The sequence below is a fragment of the Pipistrellus kuhlii genome, unplaced genomic scaffold (assembly GCF_014108245.1).
Source record: "Pipistrellus kuhlii isolate mPipKuh1 unplaced genomic scaffold, mPipKuh1.p scaffold_m20_p_5, whole genome shotgun sequence".
Lineage (NCBI taxonomy): Eukaryota > Metazoa > Chordata > Mammalia > Chiroptera > Vespertilionidae > Pipistrellus > Pipistrellus kuhlii.
This window is the reverse complement of record NW_023425551.1, coordinates 45,498,629-45,518,413: the sequence shown is the minus strand read 5'-3', so window position 1 is coordinate 45,518,413 and position 19,785 is coordinate 45,498,629. Positions and strand designations below refer to the sequence as shown.

General features: G+C 41.4%; 1 protein-coding gene across 1 annotated transcript; it reads left to right on the top strand.

Annotated features, from left to right (window-relative positions):
• Positions 1-949: 949 nt before the first annotated feature.
• Positions 950-17,987, top strand: CUNH6orf163 (chromosome unknown C6orf163 homolog). Its single transcript, XM_045572961.1, has 5 exons — positions 950-2,084; positions 5,678-5,772; positions 7,179-7,286; positions 10,716-10,918; positions 17,489-17,987. Exons 1-5 carry the CDS (start codon positions 1,937-1,939, stop codon positions 17,916-17,918), a joined length of 984 nt encoding a protein of 327 aa, XP_045428917.1. The 5' UTR covers positions 950-1,936; the 3' UTR covers positions 17,919-17,987.
• The last annotated feature ends 1,798 nt before the right edge of the window (positions 17,988-19,785 follow it).

Genomic DNA, 19,785 nt, shown 5'->3' with positions numbered 1-19,785 from the left:
TGAATTTTAGGAAGAAGTACCTAACTATGATACTTTTTACAGGATGGTTACAAGTTAGAGCACAGTCTGTGTGTGTAGCTGGCTGATTTTTATTTTATTATTTCATTTTTTATTTTATTTTATTGCCTTTTAAAAAGTTGTTTAAAGTATCAATAGTAGAAATGTCTCCTTTTCCTCCCATTGACCTCACAGACTAACTGGCTATGTGCTGATGTTCTTATTCATTCTCTAAGGGAAAATGTCACTTAGAAGGGGATGGTTAGGGCAAGATATTGACAGCATTTTGGAGTACGAGTTCAAGCAGTTAAAGGAGGTCTTTTAATGTGGGAATCTGTCTGAGGTTAGGCGAAACTCGGTAATAGATTAGCCTTGAAGCAAGTCTTAATAAGTAGACTATTGATTGATAAGGGGGAAGTGACCTTTTTGCCCTGGGAATCAATCTGTCCTGACAGAGGCGCTATTTGTCCAGAGGAGCAAGCTGTTCGATCGATAAATTGGTTTTCAACAATTCCCTGAAGCAAATAGTTAAATTATTTATTGGTTTATAGACTTATCTTTAATAGGTGACCAATGTGTCCCAGTTTGTCAGGCGCCTGGGGGGTTCTTGGGATGCGGACTTTACATTTTAAAATGAGGGCAATAAATTATTTAACTACTAGAGATCCCTAGGTCTGGCCAGCAATCAGGGCCAATCGGGGCCTTCCAGCTGTCTGCCAGGGCCTTCCTTCCAGCTGCTGGTTGGGCCTTCCTTTGTTCCACACCGCCCCCTGATGATCAGTGCACATCATAGCGAGCGATTGGTCTGCTGATCGAACAATTGTCTCCTGGGGGGACAATTTGCATGTTAGGCGCATATATATACATATACATATACATATACATATACATATACATATACATATACATATATATATATATATATATATGTATATATATGTGATTTCAAAAATCAGGCTTAGTAATTCTGAGTGCTGACTTAATAAAAATAATTTTTTCTTTAAAATACTGTGCTATTTCCCAGTTTTGTTGCCATGGCATCAAAACCACGTTATAGATAACCTGGGGGGAAATTAAATTCCCTCTTTTGCTCATCTAAAAAGAATCAATTCTTTTTATCACTTAAAAGAAAGTGTGGTGGGCTGAATAATGCTCCCCTTCCCCACCCACCTCCAAAGATGTCCGTGTCCTAATCTCTGAACCCGTGACTCTGTTATCTTCTATAGCAAAGGAGGCTTGGCAGATGTGATTAAGTTAAGGATTTTATTATCTGGGTAGGCCTGATATACTCACAGAGGTCCTTATGAAGGGGAGAAGATCCAAGGAAGAAGCGATGTCACCGTGTAAATGGGGAGAAAAGGCTATCGGATGCAAGGCCATGACCCAAGCAATGTGGGTGGTCTGCAGAAGCTGGAAAAGGTAAGGAGACATTTCCCCTAAAACCCTACTGACACCGTAATTTTAGGCTCATAAGATTCATTTTGAACTTTCTTTGACCAAAGAATAAATTTATGTTGTTTTAAACCACCAACTTGTTACAGCAATTTGTTACAGCAGCAATAAGAAACTAATACAGAAAGTATTTGGGAAATGAGTGGCTGTAGCATGCTACACTTCTTACCATTTCTAGTTGCTTTTATGAGCAAAGCTTGTCTTACCTAGCAACAGTTGCTAAGTCAGTTAACAATTTAAGGCTAGTGTCCAGGAGGGAGCAGCTGTTTAAATCTTCCCAACCGTACATGCAGAGGCTTTCAGCAGCATTCTTTCATGTTAGGCGCATACCACTACCCAATGATGCTGAACATTTAATCCTTACCAGCCTCTAGCATTGTCCTAGAATCTTGGGCCTCTCTAAACATCCAGCTTTTCTCAACACCACTTCTTGTGCTCCTAAGAGTATTATAATTGTACATAGTAAAAAACAACTTTACATTTAAGTATGATCAGAAATTCAGATCTCACCAGTTTTGTTTGCTGTGCTGTTTGTAATAAAATAGTTCCACCAGCTCCTATAGGGGACATCTTCAAACAGATCCATGAATACAAGCCATTTAAGACACGCTTTTACACTCACAAAGATATACTGGGTAAGTGGCTTCTTCGTTGTCTACTTTTGTTCTAATGTTTATAGCATTGTATGTCTTTCTTCCTGTCATACGTACTTTTATCAGCTTTCTTGATCCAAGTTGCTTGTCCTATAAGGGTATCTGTTTGTCATGAGAACACAGGTTGAAATCTAGCTTTTCCACTTACCATTTGTGTGTCTTGGACAGGATACTTAGCTTCCTCAGTCTGTAAACTTATATGGAAATAGGGATGTTAATAGATATCTTGCAGGTTTATTATGAGGCTTTAAAGAAATGCAGTGTTTATGGGCAAAAGTAGTTTCATAGCTGTGAGTCCGTGAAACAGAGTTTATTCTTATATTATTTTTTAATTATTACATCATTTTCCATATGAATAACTGTACACCCACTTTCCCCCACACCTGTATTTGTACCTCTTATAAATCCTGGCACACAATAGTAAGTGGGAGATCTCTGTGTCCTCGCCCATACTTGAGCACCTGCCACACACACGGGAGAGGAAATATCCCTAATACCTTAATAAATGGGTGAAAGAAACTATATGAGTAGCCAGTGACATAAAGGTAGTTACATATAGGTAACATGAGAATATTAACTACATATACACTTGTAATAAATCAAATTGTAATTAATGGGGTTCCCTCTTTCCTTATTCTCATCAGAGTTTTCAGTCTGACTTTGGGCCTTGGAAATGTTTTCCTAAGGACTCTCAAAATACTCATCTGATTTTTTTTTTCTCCTTTAACATGATAAACCAGTAGTGATTTAACTTCACTTCTACTTTTTTAAAATATAAAAGCTAGAGAATGGAAGGTGTTTTGAAAAAATGAAATTGGGGAGAGCAAATTGGAATCATCCTCTAAAAATATCAAAACCAAAACTGGTTAACTTTAGTAAATGTTTAATATGACTTGTTAACTGTAAACTCAAAAATGATTTGACTTTTTATACCCAGGACAGTGGATAGCTATTCTTAGATGAGCTTTTATTATTGATTCTTTATACATTCTGGGATATCTGAACCCAAACATTAAGTAGATACATTAAATCTAACTATTTAGAAATTAATTTTTTTTTCAGTGACCAGACCTGCATTTGTCATTGACTATTTAAAGTAGGGGTGTCGAACTCAATCAGAGAAGGGGCCAAAATCTAAAATCCAGCCTAAATCGCGGGCCGAATGGTTTACTGAACAGTCATAAACTGTCATTGTGATGGAAACACAGCGGAGTGCAGTGATGACAGCGAGGTGCGGGCCACATTGCAAGGCCTGGCGGGACGGATTTGGCCCGCGGGCCTTGTGTTTGACACATGTGATTTAAAGTCAAAAGAGTCAATATTCTATGTTCTTTATAAGTAAACTGAAAGGCATGTTGAAATGTCTATATAAATGCTAGTGAGGCCAAGGCCGGTTTGGCTCAATGGATAGAGCATCAGCTTGGGGACTGAAGGGTCCCGGGTTCGATTCCGGTCGGGGGCATGTACCTTGGTTGCGGGCATGTTCCCGGTGGGGGATGTGCAAGAGGCAGCTGATCGATGACTCTCTCTCATCGATGTTTCTGACTCTCTATCTCTCTCTCTCTTCCTCTCTGTACAAAATCAATAAAATATATAAAATAAATAAATAAATAAATAAATAAATAAATAAATAAATAAATAAATGCTAGTGAGAATTGCATAGGGCAGTAGTTCTCAAGCCTAGCAGTACAATACAGAAGTTTTAAAAATTTGTTTTTACTGCCAAAGCCGGTTTGGCTCAGTGGTAGAGCGTCGGTCTGCGGACTGAAAGGTCCCAGGTTCGATTCCGGTCCAGGGCATGTACATTGGTTGTGGGCACATCCCCAGTAGGGGGTGTGCAGGAGGCAGCTGGTCAATGTTTCTCTCTCATCGACGTTTCTAGCTCTCTATCTCTCTCCCTTCCTCTCTGTAAAAAATCAATAAAATACATTTTTTTTAAATTTGTTTTTACTATGAATATCCAAACATAGACTCATTGGATTTAATACTAATCTAACACCCACTAAATTAGAATCTTTAGAATCAGGCCTCAGCATGTGTTGTTTTTATTTTTTAATTATTTTATTTATTTAATTACTGATTTTAGAGAGAGAAGAAGGGGGAAAGAGAGAGAAAGAGAAACAATTTGTTTTTCCATTTATTTATTTATGCATGCATTGGTTGCTTCTTATATGTGCCCTGACTGGAGGTTGAACCTGCAACCTTATCAGGATGACGCTCTAACCAACTGAGCTGCCTGGCTGGGGCCTATTTTTAAAAATATTTTTACATATTTTAATAGCTTTTTATTTAGAAATAGTTTAAGACTCACAGATTTTAAAAATAGAACAATTGACTCCTTGTCTAGATTCTCTTATTGATATCTTACATAACACTAGTACATTGTCAAAACTGGGAAGTTGGTATTGGAACAAAACATTTAAATTTAACTCAGGCACGGGCCTTATATGCACTCTTCCCCACTTCCCTCCCCCCCCCCCCACCTTTCACTCCCCTATCCTCCAACCGCCCCATGTATAGTTTCATGACATTTATCATGTAGCTATCTTAAAGTGAGAGAGGGAAGTTCTTGAGAGAAATGGATCCTGTTATCAGACGTAGAGAAGAGACGTTCGGCAGACAAACACCTGAGTCCGCAATGTCTTATCTGTGCTTATTGCCAAGCTCGGCATGATGAGAGAGAACACTGCAGTGTAGGGTGTGCTTTGTAATTTTATGTAATTGATCATCAAGACCTAATCACATGAAAAGTTAATAATTCAACAAATCTTAGATGTGAGAAATGAGTGGAATAAAGAATAAACACTGGGAGTTTGGGTTGGAGAGAAAGATCACTGTGTGTGATCTCAACGCTTATAGGGCTTGTCATCACCTCTGACAACACCAGTCTGGTAGGAGAAGACAGAGAGAACCCTGTGCCCAGCTCCGTGAACTTGGCGTGGCTCGAGGTCCAACTCCGTCCCTCGCTATCTGATATTGTGTGGTCCTCTACCCTCTTTAGGATTTCATTTCCTTGTTTGGGTAGGGAGGGTGTTATTGTGAGAATATTATTATTTAGAAATTAAATTAGATCATTGATGGAGAAGTTCTAAACTACTATCCCTTAACCCACTCCACACCTGAAGCAGCTAAAACCAAGAAAACCTACCCACTGAAGAAAGGCCTGTGACGCATTAAGGTGTTGTGCTATCACTGCCTGGGCGGAGGTGACACCAACACCCAGGTATGAGCAGGGAGAGAGGAGCTGGATCATCTTGAATATTCACTTGATATTCTTCTTCAGAAGGAGTACAAAATGGGCACTTTTTTTTTGTGCCACTTTTCCTCCCCAGTTGCCCACCATGTGGTCTGACATCACACCACTGACTCCATCCAGGCCTAACAGAGCAGTGCACTCCCTCCTAGTCAGCTAGGAAACAACTTACCCCTTTCTTCGGTATCTGTAAAGAAAAGATTGACATGTCTTAAAAGAATGCCATGTGTATCTCTGAGATGACTCTAATAATTAGATCCTAGTGAAAAAGGAAGCCAAGATACATGCGTAGACACTTGTAATTATTTCTCTTCAAATACAGATATTGGGGCAGATCTTTTGTATAAAGAAGAACTATTTCAAGAGACTATACTCCAAGAACGCATTGCAAAAGCAGAAGCTGGTTTGTGGGCTCAGGTAAAAAATTGCAAATCAAGCTAAGTTAACCTTTCTTTCACTGTTTGGATTTGTTGGAAACAATATATTTAGGCAGAACTGGTGTTAAATCCTGGCTACCTGTGGCAAGTTCTTTTATTTTTTCAATTAAAAAATTTTTTCTTATTGTTGACGGTATTACAAATACCTCCCATCCCCTCCTTCCCTCTTTCCTCCCAGCCCCTATCCACCTTAAAGATCTTTACTACGCTATTGCCTGTGTCCATGGGCTATGTATATCCTATCTAATAAAAGAGTAATATGCAAATTAACCATTACTCCACTACACTCACAAACCACGCCCACCAGCCAGTCAGGAGCAAGTATTCAAATTAACCCAACCAAGATGGCTGCAGCCATAGAAGAGCAGGAGGCTTGGGTTTCCCTGGTAATGGAGGAAGACAAGCATTCAGCACACCCTGTCTGGCCTAGGCCTCCACTCAAGGCTATAAAATTTCAATTATAGAAGGTAAACAAATCCCAACAACAATGGTGACAGCCATGGAGCTGGAGAAATCAGGAGGCTTGAGTTACCTCCTACAATGGAGGAAGCCAAGCTTTTTGCCTGCCCTGGTGGGCCAGGCCTACAGTCAAGGCTACAGTTTCAATTATAGAAGATAAATCCCAACAAAAATAGCTGCAGCCAGGGAGCAAGCAGGAGGCTTGGCTCTGCTCAAGGCTACAAAGTTTCCATTATAGAAGATAGATAAACCCCAGATACCAGGGCCTCAGCTTGGGTCGCGGGGGGACATGCCAGCCTGCAAACCACCGCAGGCCCCTCGCCCAGGCTACCCCATTCCCCAAGGGAACCCTCACCCTGATCTGGGACAAGCTATAGGGCAAACCAGCCAGCCCCCACCCATGCACCAGGCTGTCCCCATGTGGACACAAGATGGCTGCCATTAAAATGGCCAGCAGGGGAGGGCTCGTAGTAAAATTTAAATCGTGGGTAATCTACAATGTGAATACTAGTAATCTAAGGATCTGGGCATTTTCTTCAAATAAAATCATGTGTTTTCTGAAGACTTGATGCAGGGGATGTGGGATGGTATTCAGCCTCCTCCTCAGTAATTTCTAGCTTAATCTCTACTTCTCTGTAGTTTTCAGACTTTTTGCATTGAGCACATATTACTCTCATAGTCAGATTAAGCAAGAAATAGTGACAAAAAATAAAAGACAACCTAGTAGCTTCCAGGCCAGCGCTCTCTAGCGATTCCTGCAAGGTTACCACTGTTGGGGTGGGTGAGGGCATCCGGCCCCCGCGGACAGTTTGCTATGGGGGGTTTGAGATGGGAACAGGGCAAGTAATGAGAGGCCCCATGGTGTTTGTTTTTAGTAAACATAAAACGCTATTATACAAATAGATAAATGTACTCTTCCTTCCAAAGGCCGATGAACGCCAAAAGCAAGCCGTGGAGAAAGCACTCGAAGAAGCAAATGACAAACATAACATCAGACTTCAGATTCTGGAAGAGGAACACCAGAAAAAATTACAGGTTTTTATAGTGGCTTGTCGTCTTTTTAGAAGAACCGAAATTACTAAAAGCTCTGGCAAGGGAAGAAGTGAAAACCAGTCGTGTGTACGATCCAGGCGGGTGTCTCTGGAGGTTGGCTGGGAGGCCCCGGACTGTCTTAGCATGAGTTGCTGGACACTCAGTGGGCGCAGAATCCCACAAGCTTTGGGGTCATAGGCCCAAACCTTTAGGGGTTTCCAGGCCCCAAGGAGCCGGCCCTGTCCCCCTGGCCTACCACATCTCTTGCCACCTGTTCTTTCCCTCCTGTCACTGCCCTGCTGTGGGTCCTCGGACCTGAATACACCTTGCCCCTCTCACCTTGGTGCCTGCTGGATTGTGCTCCCTGTGCCCCCTCAGATTTAGCTCAAACATCACTACGCACAGGGAGTTTTACCCACCAGCTCTGCCCCCCCCCCCCACACACACACCCCTATATATTGTCCCCTGGCACCCCGTCCGCTTTCACAGCAGTTGCCACCGTCACTGTTGTAATTGGATTGTGCGACCACTTGTTACGCGTCTGATCCCCACTTGACTGCAGCCTCCAGGGGCATGTCTGTCTCGTTGCCATCCAGCCCGGTGGCCAGCACAGAGTGTGACTCAGTAAGTGCTCAGTCAGGGTTAAACGAAGGAAACGGGCTGTTTGTTCTCGTTCTTCTCCTGGGCTCTCTGACTCTATCCTTTTACCCGGGTCTGCATTACTGTGGAGCCGAAAGGGAGCCCCGAGCTGTTTCTCAGTATTTTCTTCAAGACCACAGGTCCTGCAAGAGGAGGGCGGGGGAGGCGTGGGGAGAGGTGCCCCTTCCGGCCTGTTCAAGCACAGGACTGTGAGTGATTAGCAAACGCCCGGCAGAGGCCCGGGGACTGAGTGTTTAGCTCGGTGCCTCAGCTACAAAGTCTGCCTGAGGAAAAGGGTGCAGGACTGTCTTCACGCATGGCCAGTAGGGACAGGACAGGACCCAGCGCAGACGTGGTGATTCGTGGGCAGAGGCTGGAGGGAAAGTGGCAGAAGCCCTGAGAAGATTTAAAAGGGAAAAGTTAAAGGTTGACCTTTCTAAAGTATTCCTCTAGGGCACATGTGTCAAACACAAGGCCCGCGGGCCAAATCCGTCCCGCCAGGCCTTGCAATGTGGCCCGCACCACGCTGTCATCACTGCACTCCGCTGCGTTTCCATCACAATGACAGTTTATGACTGTTCAGTAAACCATTCGGCCCGCGATTTAGGCTGGATTTTAGATTTTGGCCCCTTCTCTGATTGAGTTCGACACCCCTACTCTAGGGTTTAGGAGTTTACATTTATACTGCTGTCTCAGGAGTGTGTTTATAGCATGAAGGAGTGGTGTGGCTAGGAGAGATGTGCAGGGCTATTCACCTGTCACAGGCAGCAGTGCTGCTCAGGGGCGTCCACGAACCCCCTGTCTCAGGACCTACTCACCTGGGAGCTTAACGTGCAGCGTCCTGGGCCCCTGACCCTTCAGACTCGCTGGCAATGCTATGAACCAGCCGCCTGTGTGATTCTCACATATTAAAATTTGAGATTATTAATAAGTAGAGCAGAAAACTGAGTTCTTTAGAACTAAATACCGTTAAATTCTTACCTGTAAAGACCACCAGGTGTTGCTCTAATAGGATGTAAAGGATTTGGATACTTCTCGAATACCTGATGTTAAATAAAGCTTCAAGATCTGATCCAATGGAGATACTATTTTGAAGAGGTGTTTCTATTCTCTTAGTCAAATACAGTAATACCAAAAAAGTAAAAGAGGGTGGGAGCTAAGAGAAAATGAGAAGAGAAAAATTAGAGTAGGAATTACAATGAAGTCGGGTGAATTTAAAACTTTAAAAATGTATGTATTCCGTGAGGTCCTGTGAAGTAACAATAATTGGGCTTGAGCCTTCAGGCAATCAGTGCAAGGAAGAAAATGCCATGAATCCCTATGTCCCTAAGTAAAAAGAAGTCAGGGACTCACAGAGGCTCAGCTGTTCCTATGTGTACTACGTAAGGGAGGCTTCTGAGGGAGACGTTGTGTGGTGTGTCTGTCAAACATCTGTACAGTAAATATGACGGATCTCATGAGGCCATTTCTTACAATGTCTCAAAATTATATCTCTTTAAATGCACTCAAAATACATTTCAGTAAAGGTAATTTAATCAGGGGACTTTCCACTGAATAAGAGCACTGTCGAACAGTAGTTCCTTGAGTTATTTTTGTAATACTTTAAATATGTATTTTACATGCTATTTGAGGCAGTGAAATAAGCGATTTTGGTTTGACTAAGTTATTACATAAAAGAGGAAATGGGTTTAATTCTCTGCATCCAGCCAAAATAAAGGCCTGGGATGTCATTTTCAAATTCTGTGATCCAAATAGAAATGCATTCTAATAATACTTCATGTAAGGCTCAACTACTCAACAGTCTCAATTACTAAAAATATTATTTCTGGGGAAACCCAAAAATAATTTAAAATATCCCCTAAGGACTAAATGAAGTACTCCAACAGTAAAATAGACATCAGACTTACCCAGAGCAGAGCCTCTCCATTTCTAACTCAAAGGGTATTTACACTTTCTCAACAACCTGATCTTAACAGTTGTGCTTTGTTTGCTTTTGCAATTCCAAAATAGATTAAATGTCAGAAACTAGAAATGACAAAAAGGAGTTCACTGACACCAGTTAGAAAAAGGAGTGCTTAGCCCAATGGCATGTGAAGAACAAGAAAAGCTGCAATAACAAGATATCAAATCTAAAAAACAAAGCAGTCTGGGGCCTTTATAACAGAGTCAGGTAGCCCTGTGAACTCATATTGAAAATGACTAAGTGCAGAATAAAGTATTTAGCCAATCGAGAAATGCTCAGGTGTGCCCTCTGTACTCTTTATGAAGTAAGGCCAATGTCGTCCATAGGTCCTTGGACCCAGAGCAGTGCACACTCCTGTCCTTCCACACTTACGGCAGTGGGATTGGCAGGCAGGTTTCTGTGACCACAGTGATGTTCAACATTAACCACAGGAGATGCTCAGGAGGCATAGTTATTATTTCTGCCATTCCCCAGGACTTACTTCCTAAAGGATTGAGTATAAAGATAAAATGACACTGTAGGATATTTATACAATCAAGGAAAAAGATACCTGTAATTCAATTGTTTTCTCTTTCTGCATATTCCCTTCCATAGCGATCTGTACAAATATTTATGCTATATAGTTTGCATGTTTCTGGTTTTCTATAGCGCCATTTAACTGAAAGTTGTCCTTATTATACCCACTATTTTTCACTATTTTTTTTTAAACCATCAGTGTTCTCAATACATATTTCATCAGGTTGTTGATGATTTGATTTGAATAACTTCTTAGTGTGCATTTTTAAACATCAAAGCTGTAGCCTCTAAACCTAGTTTTACTGTTGCTTAAGGATATAACAGCTCAAACCAAGTTAGAGATGCATCTAAACATAGAAGAACAACTAAAGAGAGATAACTTGGCTGCAGAACAGCGCATGGTCCATCGAATCCAAAGGGTCATGATGGAGTGCCACAAGGAGAAGATGGAGGCTGTGGAGAAAGCCAGGGCCGAGGAGAGGCTGCTGGCCCAGGGAGCCATCCTGGACCAGAAAAGGTATTCGAGATCATGTTTGCAAATTAGTATCTTTTTCTGTCAGAACCCACTTGGAGAAAGGGATAAGATTGAGGCACACAGGTGGATAGTTCCCAGTTACTGTGTTGTTTTTTTTATATTATGGGATATATCATAGAGAATAATATATAAAGCATTGTGGAGTGTGTGTGTGTGCACGCGCGCGGTTTAAAAAAATAACATGAATACCCAAAGACCAACCACCCCTCTGAAGGGGTTGGAAATTGGTGACACTTCCTCTCCTCGCTTTCAAAAGATAACTACTGTCCTAAATATTGTTTTTCATTCTGTATACTTGGTTTTAAGAGGCTGAGGAGAGGAATTGAGAAATATTTTTTCCACAACACTTAAAAGTTACATTTTTTTTAGCCTATAATCTATACTAATATGGGTGTGTTCTTTTTTTTAATCTTATTGCACATTGTAGATGAAACTAACATTATGAAAAAATATATAGCAAATTTGCCAAGTCCTGACTCACTGCTTCCCTACCTCTCGCTGTCTTCTAGAGGCAATCATTTTAAATAATTGGGGCTGTGTCTTTCCATTCCCTGTTTTAAAAAATATATTTTCGTTGATTTCAGAGAGGAAGGGAGAGGGAGAGGGAGGTAGAAACATCGATGATGAGAATCATCGAAAGGCTGCCTCCTGCATTCGCCCTGTCGGGATGGAGCCCGCAACCCCGGGCATGTGCCCTGACTGGAAAGTGAACAGTGACCTCCTGGTTCATGTGTCGACACTCAACCACTGAGCCATGGCAGCCGGCTTTCGATGCCCTCTTAATATGTCTGCAGCCTTATGATATATGTGCACAATCACAAATAGTTTTTACATAAATCAGATAATCTGTATATATTTTTAAAGAATGTTTGGTAGGATGAGCTAAAACAAGACAGCAGTAAAGAGCCTTAGTGATTATCGAGAACAAGAAAACCAGTTTCCACATGTTAAGTGACCTGCCCGAGATCCCTTCCTGTAGAGGCAGAACGAGACTGAAACCTCTGCATCTGGCTTCCTCGACTAGGACTTACTTCTTATGCTTTGCTCCTTGAGTTAACAAATAAATCTGTATATGATTAACAGGTAAAGTCTTCCTTGTTAGGACTGTTTAGAACAGGGCCAAAGGTAAAATCCTGTAGGATTATTATTCTACAGGTCAGTAAGAATGAGAGCTGCAGCTGTGGCCATTTCTTGCCTCGGTGATAAATCATGGTAGATCATTGTTGTGAGAGACGAGGAAGGTAAAAGAGATTTCAGGAGAAAGTAAGAGAAGGTGGTAACTCCCAAAAGAGTGTGCCCCAGCGCAGTGGAAAGTGACATCCATTTCCCCGCCCTGCCCTCCCAGGAGCCCTGCCCATCCTGCCGGAGCCTCAGGTCCCAGTCCTCACACCGCAGCTTCTGCTCCTCCCCTCACTCTGCTGCTTCCACCCGCCTCCGTTTTCTCTGTGAGGTTTGAAGGAAAGATTTTCAATGGCCCCCTTTTATTAAGTCAGTTGACTAGGATTAGGGAACTTCCATGCCTGTTGTTTAAGTATATGTAACTGGAAGGCCCATTTTGTTCATTGATGTGTTCCAAATGCCTGGAAGAGAGCCTAGCGTGTGGGAGGCATTCTTTAAATGTTTATCAAACAAAGGTTCCGATGTGTTCCAGTCAGCTGAACCGACTCTAGATTCCAGTGTTCTTTAGAGCATTGCAGAAATTAGTACAGACAGAAGATCTGCTGTTTAGAATTCTGTCCAGAGACCTTTTATTTGTCTATAAACCTTCACTTAAGATGTAAGGATTCAGCTGAAACCGGTTCGGCTCAGTGGTAGAACGTTGGTCTGCAGACTGAAAGGTCCCAGGTTCGATCAAGGGCATGTACATTGGTTGCAGGCACATCCCCGGTAGGGGGTGTGCAAGAGGCAGCTGGTCTGTGTTTCTCTCTCATTGACATTTCTAGCGCTCTATCTCTCTCCCTTCCTCCTCTCTGTAAAATATCAATAAAATATATATGTATATTAAAAAGATGTAAGAATTCTTACATATTATGACAAATCTGTTAAATGCACAGAAAACTTTTTTGTGGGTTGAGGTGATTAGATTCTAAACAGATTATCTAGGAGATACTAAAAAAGGAAGAACCTTTGCTTGAAAAGGTTCTGCACATTCCCTTCCCCTTGGGAGGGGTGTTGGAGGTCCTTCCTGCTGGCTGCCTGCCAGGCGTGGGTGAGCCCCCTAAGGACTCCTGTGATAGGAATGCCTTGGCTGGTTGAGGTGGTTAGTTCCAATGCTGAACGCTTCTGCCTAAAGTGGATCCAAAATATGCCGACCCTAGCTGGCCTGGCTCAGTGGGTAGAATGTCAGCCTGTGGACTGAAGAGTCCCAGATTTAATTCCAGTCAAAGGCACATGCTGGGTTGCAGCCCAGCCCCCAGAGGGGGGCGTGCAGGAAGCAGCCAATCAATTATTCTCCCCCATCAATGATGTTTCTGTCTCTCTTTCCCTCTCCCTTCCTCTCTGAAATCAATAAAAACATATATATATATATATATATTTTAATATATTTTATTGATTTTGTACAGAGAGGAAGGGAGAGAGATAGAGAGTTAGAAACATCGATGAGAGAGAGTCATCGATCAGCTGCCTCTTGCACACCCCCTACTGGGGATATGCCCGCAACCAAGGTACATGCCCTTGACCGGAATCGAACCCGGGACCTTTCAGTCCCCAAGCCGACGCTCTATCCATTGAGCCAAACCGGTTTCGGCAATAAAAACATATTTTAAAAGAAAATATGCCGAGTTTGCCCTAAGTGCACGGTGATCCTTCAGATACTTGAGGAGAGATTGTCCAAGCTTTAGTGTGAAAGGAAGGAAAAGCCAAAAAGTATTTGTAAGCCAGCTGCTTCGGTCCTTCCTCATATGATATGCTTTCCAGACCCACTTTTCGGGAGGAAATGTGGATAAATTATATATATATATAAATAAAACAACATTTTATATATATGACAAGAACTTACGGTATTTTGCTTATGCTGAGAATCCTTTTTAAGTATCAATCTTTTACCTGAAACCGGTTTGGCTCAGTGGATAGAGCGTCGGTCTGTGGACTGAAAGGTCCCAGGTTCGATTTCGGTCAAGGGTATGTACATTGGTTGTGGGCATATCCCTGATAGGGGGTGTGCAAGAGGCAGCTGGTCAGTATTTCTCTCTCATTGACGTTTCTAACTCTCCCTCTCCCTTCCTCTCTGTAAAAAAATCAATAAAATATATTAAAAAAAATGTTTTTAAAAGTATGAATCTTTTAGGCTTTTGTAATTACTCCGATTTAGCTGTTTTAAAATGTGGTGTTATTTGGCACACAAAAAAAGTATTGAGGAAACGACACTTTATATTACCCATTTCACACATTTATTGTTTGCCTGTGGTATACACACTGGGCACCATGCCAGGCAGGAGATACAAAGGTGAATGGGCACTCCAGGCCCTCTGACTCCCCCTCTCTATGCCCTGAACCCTCCTCCCTCCTGGCTTCCACTCCACAACTTCAAAGAAGTCATCAGAATTAAAGTCAGACACTTCCTGACCTTAAACCAAATGGCGTAAATCCCAAAGGGTCAAAAATTCAGGCTCTAAGGCAGGCCGGGAAAGTTGAAAAGGGCATTCCAAAAAATAGACCAGATCCTCGTGGCAAGAACAGATTTTGATAGTAAGGCATTTAAAGGGGGTTAGTCATGGAGGGTAGGAGGAGGAGTCGCCTAAGAGGCACTTTATTTGAGCAGTTTTACCTGCGATCACCTCGGGTGGAGCCTTCGAGTCGGCCACATAGACAAACACCTCCTCTATGGTGCGGGCAGGAAGCCAGGCCCGCTGGTCGCTGGTCGCGGAGCTGTGGCTCTGGAGAAGGGCACAGCGCCCTCCTCGGGGATTTGGGCTGGCTCCAGGAAGCTTCCTCTGTTCCTCCTGTCTGAGCCCCAGGGCCTGGTCACCACCTTCTCAATCTCACCCCCATTGTGCAGATGCCATCCAACATCTGGCTGACCCCTGAGGTGTGGGCAGATGCACGCTCCCACCTCGGTCCATGCTGGCCCTTCCATGACAGCGCCTCCGCTCTCCTGTGACCCCGGCTGAGAATCGGGAGGGTGGTTTTGATTCCTCCTCTTTCTGCCTCCACTATCCCCTGGCAGTCGTAACTCCTGGCACTTAACGACTATGTAATATTTCTTGGATTTATCCCTTTCTTTCTTCCTATTTCTTTCTCTTTCACCAGGCCATGCATTCAGACCCTAACTTTGCACTCCCAGGATATTGCAAAATAGTATAAATTGGTCTCTTTACTTTATCCTATTTAAGATTCGATTTACCTGATATTGTCAGAACAATTCTAAAAAATTATTATTATAGTATTGCCCTTCCCCCTATATAAAATTTATAGTGGCCTCTTTCATGATTGAAGCAGGTAATGGTGAAGGGTAGGAACTATCCCACCTTCTCAATTGATCTCTCTAAGCCTTAATTTCCTCACCTGCTACATGGGAATAAGAGGTGATGAATAAAAATCATACCAGCTTCAGTGGGTTATTGTTAAAATTAAACGGAATGGAATGCATGTAAAATGCTTACCATTGTCCCTAGGACATAGTAAATACCCAATAAATGTTAATCCTTATCATTAATGATGGATATAGTCTAGTTGCTGGGAAAAGGAGAAATAGCATAGCAGCTAAAGAGGTTAAGCTTTTTTTCTACTAAGCCAGTTGTCCTTAACCTTTTACCTCAAGACTAGGGAAGTCTGTCAGGTTTGAAAGTCAAGTTTAAAGATCAGAGATAATGAGAACTAATTGCATCTGGAGGATCAATTTTAGAAGAAAGGCAAGGTGGTTGAAATAATATGAAAATCTTGGAAAGACTGTATTAGTCTAGAAGACGGGGAGAGGGGGCAGTTAGTAACAACCATAAATGTTTAAATACAATATTTATAGGTGCTCTTAAATTTTCCATTAGAGGTTCTACCAAACTAGGCTAACCAGAGACACCCATTGGAAGTACTTCACAGTGGCTAAGACCACTCTGACTGCCTGGGTCTTTTTTGCCACTTTGACTAATGACGTGAAATTGGGCATATTGGTCTTTCTGAGCCTGTTTCCTGATCAGTAAAGTAGGTATAATAATAGGCCCACCTCATGGGGTTGTTGTGAGGAATCATTAACTCAATATATATGCACAGGATGCTCCTTAACCTGCGTGGCAGAAGGTCAGAATTCAGCACAGTAGGCTGTTATAGATTATATCTAATTACATACATTGTAGCTACAGGTCTGTGAATTCATTCAGCAGTAGTTCTCAAAGTGTGGTCCCCAGGCCCTTTTGGGGGCCCATGAGGTTAAAGCTATTTTTTAAATAATACTAAGGTGTTATTTACCTTTTTACTCACATTATCTAAGGAGTATATAGTGGCATTTTCCAGGATTTTATGATGTGGGGTATCACAACAGATTGAAACAGTATGAAAATCCAGCTTTTTCCCTACTAACCCAGACAGTAAAGAGTTTTTCTAAAAATGTAAAATTATGTCACTTTTCTTATCAAAAGTTATTTTGATTTGGAAAATATACTTTTCATAAAAGTTATGTTAATATTGAATAGATTTACTAATATGAATTTATAAATATTTTTGTCTTACTATTAATTTCTAATACTGTTAATATCACTAGATATAACCCATATAAACAAAAGTTCCTTGTTCATTTGAAGAACAAAAAGGTTTGGAGACCAAAAGGTTTGAGTCAGCTGTCAGAGTATTGCTCAGATAAAATCAAAATCAGAGCTCAACCTGACTTGTGAGTACCGTGTTTTCCCTTCCGGCTAAAGGGAGGTAGCTGGATTGATATACAGAAATAATTTCTTGCCGACCACCGTGGCTTAGTGGTTGAGCATCATCCTGCGAACCAGGAGGTCATGGTTAAATCTTTTTTGTTAATCTTCATCTGAGGGTATTTTTCTCATTGATTTTTAGAAAGAGTCAAAGGGAGCGGGAGAGACAAAGAGAGAGAAACATCAATGTGAGTGAGATACATGGATTGGTTGCCTCCCACACATACCCCAACTGGGGTCAGGGATCAAGCGTGCATCCGAGGTACATGCCCTTGACAGGAATCAAACCCATGACCCTTCAGTCTGCAGGCTGGTGCTCCAACCATTGAGCCAAACTGGCTAAGGCTATATCTTCATTTTTAAGCACACTACACTCATATTTTTCTGGCCAAGGTGGACTTAGGTTCCTAAAGTTACTGCCAGACACTAAACTGGTGGCTTTTTTTTTTTTTTTTTTTTTTTTTTTTTAGCCCACAGTGGGGAAGTCCATGGACGACCTCCCTACTCTGAAAAATGTTTCTTGATTGTTAACAGCTAATGGAATCCAGAAGCCCATCTCTACCAGGCTGTCTCAGCCTGGTGTCTCACCTACACGATGCAATAAATTCTCATATAACTATGCTGAAAGACAAAATCTTTCTGTTTTTAGTGGCTAGTCCATCTAACTTACAAACCCATATTATCCTTTGTATTATAGTAAGGTCATGGAGGAATTCATAAGTGCTGGTGTGTCCGTCATTAAGGATAAGAGGAAGAGTGTGAGCAAAATGGTGAAGGAAAAAGACCATGAGATGAACATCTTCTACTCCATGGCTCAGAGGCAGAAGCAGGAGGAAGTCCAGGAAGTGCTGCAGGAAGCAGAGAAAGCCCATCAGGCCACACTTGGAAATGTGATGGACAAACTGGTCAACACGCAAGAGGAGTTGGTGTCGGTAGCACAACAACTGGGAGTTATGACAAATTGGAGAGATTTCTTGGAGGAGGAATTACAAGAAACAAGAATGGCATTTCAAGAATACATCAATTTTACATTTCCTAAACTTTCACCGGGACATGCGGATTTTATTCTTCCAGAAAGAAAAAAAGCACCTTCCAATCTTACTCTGAGGGAAACAACTCGTAAGTAGTCCTTTTCAACTGAGACTTCACTACAAAAGGCATTGTTCCAAAGACTAAATAAATTCACTCAAAAGTCATTTCTTGATTCCTGGTTATTTGCAGGGTACTATTGTGAGCCTTCTGATGGAAAATAAAAATATTCCAAAGCACATTCCAGGCTTCAGTGAATTCCAAGTATAATTGAGGAGAGAGAAAAGTGAGAGGGCTCAAAACTGATTACGAGGGGAAAAGTTTCCTTGGAAGAAGTCTAAATAAATTTCTGTATCTGGCTTATTCATGCTTTCATCAGACAAATGATGTTAATGTTTGTTGCAGATGAAAACAAGCAAAGGGACATGTTTTTAGAGCATTCCCATTGTGGAGAGGGGACTAACTTCCAGTAGGAACTCCAATAACAGTGTAGGGAAAAAAAGGAATTCCCCTCAAATAAAATTTAAATTCTGGGAACCCTGTGTGAAATAATTCAGAAAGGACTCACTTATATTTGCTAGTCGTGAAAATTATGTCTTTAGAGGACTGACTCCCTGCCTCAGGGATGGGGGAGTTCTCTTATGTTTGTACCCAAACCCAGGATTCCTTTGGAAATGCAGACAAGCATTAATTACCACAATACTCAGCACCAACACGTATCAACATCTAGTAAATTAAAATGGAAAAAAAATAAGCCATAAAAACTTTTACCAAAATCTACCCACTCTAATGTAACATCCTTAAATTATTCATCACTAACCTATATTGGTGACTTTAAAATTAATAACTTGGAAAGCAATTTTCAGGAATTGAAAAGTTGTGTTTTTGAGCAAGATTTAGGTGGATTTGTTTCCATTGAGCAAGTCTGCGCCATTTTAATGGGAAAGCAGCAATTTGGTTGGAGTTGTAAAATGGACTCCATTCTCCTCCATGTTTAGCTCTCTGATAGTGCAGGAGCACTGCAATCCATACTAATCGATTGCCAGGAGCTGGAAGTGACGTTCATATAGTGCTTTATGTTTTCATGCACATTCTTCTCATCTGTTAGATAGGAAAGCGGTTATTGTTATCCCATTGTTTAAAGATGAAAAAAATCACTACATACTAAGGTATTTACATGTGTGAAGGACTTAAAAAACATTAATATTTAAATCTCACAACTTTTGAAAGTAATTATTATTGTCTCCAATTTGTAGGAAAAGAAACTAAGACTCAGGGAGGTTTAATAACTTGCCCTGGGGCACAGTTAATGACAGAGCCAGAGTTTGAAATATTACAAGGTTCAGGCATGAGCAGATGAGTGCCCCAAACTAAAAATAATGTCCGTTAGTTGGTAAATAGTTAAACAAATTATGTCCTACCCATGCAACGGAATATTACTCAACAATAAAAGGTAATATCTTAACAATGATATCATTAATCTGAAATACATTAAGTTACCTTTAAAAATTTATCCTCAAAAGACTGTATGATCCAATTTATATGAAATTTTAGAAAAGACATAATTCTCATAACAGAGAAGTCAGTGATTGCCAAGAGCCAGGGAGTATGGTGATAAAGGACTCAACTGTGAAGGAGCATGAGGAAACTTTCTGGGATAGTGGGAATTATAACTTTGGTTATGCTTACACTACTGAAGACATATTTTCAAGATGCATCTAATGATGCAGAAAACTGGTGAATTTTATTATGACAATTAGACTTCTCTAAAGCTGATTTTTTTTTTAATTGTAAGTACTCCAGAATGGAAGAAATCTTGCAAATGCTCCAATTCTGGCTTCTCACATGTACTTATCACAGCATTGTGGTCTGCAGTAAGGCTTCCTAGGTATAAATCCTGGTCTGCCAGCTGGTAACTGGCTGGCTTTAGACAAATGGCTTATTAAGGTTTTTTTTATATACAAA